The sequence below is a fragment of the Tupaia chinensis genome, unplaced genomic scaffold, assembly GCF_000334495.1.
Source record: "Tupaia chinensis unplaced genomic scaffold, TupChi_1.0 Scaffold000348_1, whole genome shotgun sequence".
NCBI lineage: Eukaryota > Metazoa > Chordata > Mammalia > Scandentia > Tupaiidae > Tupaia > Tupaia belangeri.
This window is the reverse complement of record NW_006159842.1, coordinates 872433-879648: the sequence shown is the minus strand read 5'-3', so window position 1 is coordinate 879648 and position 7216 is coordinate 872433. Positions and strand designations below refer to the sequence as shown.

The 7216-nt window shown below is 52.2% G+C and overlaps 1 protein-coding gene across 1 annotated transcript in view; it reads right to left on the bottom strand.

The window, feature by feature from the left end:
* Positions 1-6912, bottom strand: part of ABCG4 (ATP binding cassette subfamily G member 4) — a 15700-nt gene extending 8788 nt beyond the window's left edge. The window contains exons 1-5 of the mRNA XM_006152305.2: positions 6671-6912; positions 1549-1666; positions 699-831; positions 528-578; positions 211-356 (exon numbers count right to left, since the gene is read on the bottom strand). Of these exons, the coding sequence (XP_006152367.1) occupies positions 211-356; positions 528-578; positions 699-831; positions 1549-1666; positions 6671-6908 (686 nt within the window). The 5' untranslated portion in view covers positions 6909-6912. The remainder of the gene's footprint in view (positions 1-210; positions 357-527; positions 579-698; positions 832-1548; positions 1667-6670) is intronic.
* Positions 6913-7216: the final 304 nt, after the last annotated feature.

Genomic DNA, 7216 nt, shown 5'->3' with positions numbered 1-7216 from the left:
AAAAATAGAATAAAATGGACATCCAGGTATCTGCCTGCCTGGCTGAGGGTGGAGCTGCTCTCAGCAGCAGGACGGCCCAGGTGGAGGTGAGGGGGTCAGCCCTTAGCTGGGCCCCAGGAACTGCAAACAGAGGCTCTGGTCCCAGGCTGGGGCAGACACAGCCTCCAGGCTGGCTCAGAGATGAGGTGGGGGGCAGGGGACAAGAACTACCTGGTGGGCTCATCGAAGAACATCACAGGTGGGTTGTTGACCAGCTCCAGGGCGATGGCCAGGCGCTTCCTCTGCCCTCCGGAGAGCAGGGCTGTCCTCGTGTGGGAGCAGGACATCAGGCCCAGTGCTGTCAGGATCTCCGTCACCTAGCCCCACCCCCACCCCAGGTCAGCTTCAGAGTGCTGCTTCCCCAGGCCCCACCCGATCCTCAAAAGCATCTCCCTTAAGTCCATTGTCCCCACCTTGGCCCCCACTCTTGTACCCCCAACTCAGAGCTCCAGAACTCAATCGAACCACGAGGGCCCCTCTTCACTCACCAGCTCCTTCTTCACCTCTTGCTTTTCACTCAGCTTTAGGTTAGCGGAGACCTGGGCCCCGAGGGTGGGAGAGAAAAGTGTGTATGGGAGAGGCACTGCATTGGCCCCTCAGTCAGTGGGGATGGGGACAGCAGACTAAAGGGGGTGGTGAACAGGGGTTGCGGCCCTCACCATCATGGCTTCCAGCACCGTGAGGTGAGGCAGCAGCATGTCCTCCTGCATGATGTAGCAGGACATCTTACGGAAGGTCCTCAGCTCCCGTGGCCTCCCATTGACTAGGATCTGTCCCTTCATTCCAGACTCCCTGTAGAGACATTGGTTATGCCCGGCTAGCTCAGTCAGTAGAGCATGAGACTCTTAATCTCAGGGTCATGGGTCCGTGCCCCACGTTGGGCACCACTTGCCAGGTTCTGTTCAGTTGAACACATTTTTCTGAGTGGGGAAGGCTGTGGATTAGAAATAAATGCAATAATAAACACACAAAGACACGCAAGTATAGAAAAGCGAGGATTGGGTGAGCCCAGCTTCTCTGATGGAGAAGTTGTGACCATGAATTGGCCTCAGGTTTATTCTATTAAAGGGCAGAAAATGGGGGAAGAGGAAATGGAATGCAAAGCCAGTTGGTTTTGGATGTAGATCATCTGAAGATGTGAAAACAACTGGTGCCCTGTAATTTCTCTGATCTTTTCGGGGGCAAATCTGATAAACACATGTCACTTCCTTTAACCTCATACTGCCTGGCAGTATCGGGTATTGGGTATCAGCAACAGGAAGATGGCTGGGTAAAAACAGGCAGATAGCACTTTCATTTGGAAATGCTCTCAATAGCCCTGCTAGAGCAGCTCACCAAGCACATTTCTGCATGCGCCTAAAGGTCACACCATGTTTTCTCAGATTGCCACTCTCCACAGTTATGGACTGGTAGGGTTGGTGGGAGGAGGGATCCAAGCCACTTCAGAACATCTCTTGCTCCCCAAGGTCACCTGCTTCCTGGGCCCTGCCCCAGCACACCCGTCCTCACCTGTATCCAGCCAAGATATTCATGAACGTGGATTTGCCAGCCCCAGAGGGGCCCATGATGCCAATCAGCTCCCGGCGGCAGAATTTACCGGACAGGCACTTGAGGAGGGTCTTGTAACCTGCAGTGAGGGAGGAGAAATTTGTGGTGCAGATACAGTGAAGGGAGGCACCCCCAAAACTCTTATATTAAAAAATCATTTATTTAATTTCATTTGTTATTTTCACTATTGTTTTAATTTGACCAGAGAGAGACAGAGAGAGAGAACGGGAAAGTGAGAAAGCAAGCTACTAGATCTGGGATTGAACCACGGTCGGCCATGTGAGAGTCCAGCACCTGCAGGTCCACCTCCAAAACTCTTAGGGCCCATGGCTATTTGTGAAATAGGCAGTCTCTACTCAGTGAGTTAGGATGGGGGGATGACCCTCAGAGCCCCAACTAACGGTTGCCCATCTCTTCTCATCCTGTCCTGCTAGAAACCACCACTATCAATGTCAAAGTACCAGAGGTGACCATACTCTCTGCAGGTCGGGGAAGCACGCATGGAGAGGGCTACCGGGGTTGTGGGAGACCCTATAGGAGCCCCTGGTCTCTAATCACTCAGTCACTGTTTCACCCCCTCCAGGAAGATGTTCCACTGACCTAGCCGGGCTGGCTGCTGTCCCCATATTCCCATATGCTAGCACGTTTGCTACTGATGTGCCTGTCACTCATCCCCCACCACAACCCCCTTAGTCAGTGAGCTCCCTGGAGGCAAGTCCTATGTCTTATTCATCCTGGACCCTCGGCAGACTGTCTGGCATACTGCAGGTGCTCAGTAAGTGTTCCATCAGTGTGCCTGCCCAGAGCTTCTGCCTCGTTCTGGAAAAGCCTTCTTTTTTGTGAGCTCTCTGATTACCGGGCTCGTCTTTCCAGCCCCTAACACAGCCCAGTAAAATCTCAGCTTTCATTCATTCACTGGGCAGCAGCACATGTATTAAGAGCACCGGTTTGGAGTCAGGTGGATCTGTGTGCAAATTCTGGCTCCACACTTACCAGCTGTGTGACTTCAGGCAAGTTGCTTAACCTCTCTGAGCTTCAGGTCCCTCATCTGTAAAATGAGGATGATAGTACCTATCTCATAGAGTTGTTGAAAAGATGGAATGATGTGATATTTGTAAAGTGTATGACACAGTGTTTGGCACATAGGGTGCATTTAAAAAGTGACATTCTACCATTAATTCTATTTGACTTGATATCTACTATACATCAGGCTCTGCATTCAAGAAGGTAAGATGGATGGACAGGAAAACATCTATGACCTGAAGAAAAATAAACTAAGGGTATAACAGAAGTACAGATAATACGCTGTAAGAATGCAGAAAGTGGAATGGATGAGTGGAGGGGCAAGGAGAAATCAGGGGTGGCTTCATGGAAGAGGTGTTCTTTGAGTTACGCCTCGAAGGATGAGCAGGATTTTGGAAGGCAGAGGGAAGGCAGAACCCCTCCACGTTTGGGGAGGAACTGCTCTGATATATAAGCATATATGTGCATGTATGTGTGTATGTGTGTGTGTGTGTGTGTGTGTGTAATACAATCCAGGGGACAGGGGCAGAGCCTGCCTGGAGTGACCTGGTAAGACATGTGGGTAGAGAGGGAAGACATAGCCAACAAGGAGGGCCAGCCTGCTGGGCTCAGTAAGGGGGGACCTCAAGCCCTGCCTAGCCCTTTGCTCACTACCACTTCCTGCTGGGGAGCCAGCTGCCTCCCTCCCTACCTCCTTGGCAGATGCAATGGAGGGATTCCATGTTTAACTGGCACCCAGCTGTGCCCTGGGCCCCACTGTCCTCTGGACATAGCCCATCGGTCAGTTCCTGCTTTCTGGCAGGTCCAAATCACACCACCTCCCTGAATGGTGCTAACAACATGGAGGGGGCAACTGGAGCCCAGAGACACCCAGTGACTCACCCATGGTCACACAGCGAGTTCTTTACTGGGAGAGGGAGTCACGGGTCTCCGCCCTCTGCCTCTGCCTCAGTCACCCGCACTATCAGTCAGGAAGGCATCTGGTGGCGTGTGGCGGCTGGGGCCAGGCTGAGGAAGTGATTTCTTTTGCAAGGGAACTGGCAGTGATGAACCTTCCCCTGGTTTAATCACAGCCAAGCTCTGGTCGGACACTGACGCCTAACACAAACATCATCTTACACTTGCCTTCCATGGCCACTGCCTCGGCTGAGCCCCACAGCAAGCCTGCTGCCCACCCGATTCGATGACATCGTACGTGCACAGCATATGACACAGTGCATGGCGTGTGGAGTGCATTTCATTATTAATTCTACCGGACAGGTGCTCGCTATCTACTATAGGCCAAGCTCTGTTCCAGACACTAGACCGAAAAAGGAAAAATGAGAAAGACATGGTCTCTGCATTCAAGAAGGTCATAGTTTAGGTAAAACAGATGGACAAGAAAACACCCACAGTCTGAAGAGAAATAAAATAAGGGCCATAACAGATCATACGCTGTAAGAATGCACAAAGTGGGATGGATGAGGTGGAGGGGCAAGGGGAAATCAGGAGTGGCTTCATGGAAGAGGTGGCCTTTGAGCTAAGCCTTGAAGGATGAGCAGAATTTCAGAAGGCAGAGGGAAGGCGGAACCCCTCGAGGCCGCGGAATACCTACTGTGTACATCATCCCTATTTGCAGGTGAGGAAAGCGAGATCAGAGGACGGCGAGCAGCCCACGCAAGGTCGCACAGCTGACAAGTGGCTAGGGATCCGCATCTCAGGGCTCCTGTCATACCCACTGCTAGCATGGAAGAGGCCTGCCAGGCCTTTGTGACACTGGCCTTCTCTAGTCCTGCCTCCATTGCTAACTCTCTGCAATTTTGTCAAGTCACTTCATCTTCAGGGCTTTGACTCCTCATCTATAAAAGCAGGATATGGGGGCCAGCAGGTGGCATGGTGGTTAAGGTGCTGGACTCCCACATGGTCAACCACAGTTTGAATCCTGGACCTGGTAGTTTGCTTTCTCACTTTCCCTCTCTCTCTTTCTCTCTCTGGTGGCATATCCTACAGCAAATTAAAAAATAATAATAATAAATAATATTCATCTTTTGGCCAAAACCACCATCTTCCAGTAATTCACCAAAATGAGGGACGAGCACAGAGGGAAAGAGGAGAGGCACCCGATGTATGTTCTCTAGGCCTTCTAGAAAACATGGAGTGGATCCTTTGGCAACACACATGCGAATCTACAAGAAAGGTGATACTGTAGACATCAACGGAATGGTACTGTCCAAAAAGGAGTGCCCCACAAGTGTTACCATGGCAAAACTGGAAGAGTCTACAGTGTTACCCAGCATGCTGTTGGCACTGTGGTGAACAGACAAGTTAAGGGCAAGATTCTTGCCAAGAGAATTAATGTGCGTATAGAGCAATATTAAACATTCTAAGAGCAGAGACCGCTTCCTAAAAGGTGTGAAGGAAAATGACCAGAAAAAGAAGGAAGTCAAAGAAAAAGGGACCTGGGTTCAACTAAAGCGCCAGCCTGCTCCACCCAGAGAAGTCATTTTGTGAGAGAACCAATGGAAAGGAGCCTGAGCTACTGGAACCTATTCCCTGTGAATTCATGGGTGTTAAAAATGAACTAATCTGGAGCCAACAGGTGACATGGTGGTTAAGGGCGCTGGGCTCCCATATGGCCGACTGCGGTTCAAGTCCTGGACCTGGAAGCTTTCTCTCTCTCTCTCTCTCTCTGTCGCTTTCTGGCCAAATTTAAATAAATGAATAAATAAATAAAGTTAAGCAAAATAATTCTTTAAAAAAATAAACTAATCTATAGCCTATAAAATAATAAATAATATTCAATAAATACTTCTTTTTGAAAAAAGCAAGATATTAATATCTCTTCCTGAGGACTTTTAGTATTAAGTAAGATGATTAATAGTAATTTACACCAAAGTGTTTTGGAAAATCGGAAGTGTCATATATAATTAGGGGTAGTTGGTGACAAATTCTTACTTCTCCCTCTCTACCACCCTGACTCGTTTTCTTCTCTGCCCATCCCTGGTAGCTCTCTGTCTTCTAAAGAAGGGGAGAGGGATTCAGGAAGAGCGAAGTCAGAGAAAAGCGGGCCAGGGGCAGAGAGGCGGGCAGAGGTGGGAGGGATAGAGGAGCAGAGCAGGGCTGTCAAGATGGCAAGATCAGAGGGAGAGAGAGGGCCTGGTCGGGGGCCAGGCTGTGGCCCGTGAACTGAAGCAAGCAGCGAGCTGGCCCATCCGGCCACATTTGTGTGTTATCTTCATTTCTCCTTAAAATCATGAGAAAACGAGAGTACAAAGGAATTAACAACCATCTCGCATCTTGCCTAGAGCTGGCCCCAGAACCCAGAGAGGCTGCTTAAGGGTAGGGAGCCCAGGTGCCTCAGTTTCCCTCAGCTCAGGCCCTGTGTTGCTTCAGTCACTCATGGGAGTGAAGGTGGAGGACGTGAAGCCAGCTCACGCGGAGCCCTGCTCTGAAGCACCCTAAACTAATTTCCAGAACCTCAGAGCACAGTGTCCCAGCTCCACCCTGGCCCACACCGGGCTCTGGGAAGCAAACCCAGCTTCTCCATCCGCAGCTCAAACTGGCCAGGGTAGGGGATGCTGGGGATGGTGACAGAGGAACATGTCTTGAGGGACCGGAGACGGAGGAGGTGGGACTGCTGTCCCAGGGGAGTGAAGAAAAGCAAAGAAGACGGTTCAGAGAGCTGGAAAACAGGGCTTCTGGTCCCAGCTCATTAACTGTGTGACAATGGTCAAGTTTCTCAACTCCCTGGGTCTCAGTTTCCTTATTAGTAAGAGGGGATGACCTCTATCCTGCCAAACCACCACTCTCCCTTCTTCAGAGGGCAGGGCAAGAGTGGAGCAGAGTGAGGGGACCAGGAACAGCTTTAAAAATAGGTCCGAGAGTACTGCTCAAACAGAACTGCAGACGACGCCCCCTACTTTTTCCTATCAGCCCTGGCAAGCAGGAATCCTCTGTGAAAACAAAGAACTCAGTCGCTAAGCACCCAAAGACCAGAGGTCGCGGGGCCTTGCAGAACAGTGACACCCAGGCCTCCCGCTCCTGGAGAGGCAACTCAAAGGGGCCCACAGCTGTCCCCTACCCCGTTTGCGCCAGCAGGGCCCCTCCCGCACGGAATAGGACAGCTCCACGAATTCGATGTCCACGGCGGAGCGCTTGGGCAGGTGGGAGAAGCGCTGAGCTTCGGTGATGTGGTTCTCCACCTTCTTCAGGTGCGTGGTCAGCACAGGGGGCTCCGCCCCGTCCTCCAACGCCACCGCCATGGCCACAGCCCCGGGCCCTAGGCCACAGCCCACGGCCTCCAGCGCCTTCTCCGCCATCGCGCCGCGGGCCTGCAGGGAGATGGCCTGCTCAGTGCGGGGCAGACCCCCAGCCCAGCTCAGAGCTGTGGCTTTGCTGGTGCTACCCCCAACCCCCATTTCCAGCCTCCTTCTCAGGGCAGATCGGCGACTGTTTGCACCCCACTCCTCGCGGGCTGGGCATCTGCCCGCTTCGCCCCCCGCTCTGCACGGCGCCGCTCAGTCCCGACCTCTCCTCTGTCCGGGGGCAGCCCGGCCCCAGCCCGGCCCCAGCCCAGCCCCAGCCCAGCCCCAGCCCAGCCCCAGCGCGGCCCCAGCCCGCCCCCTCG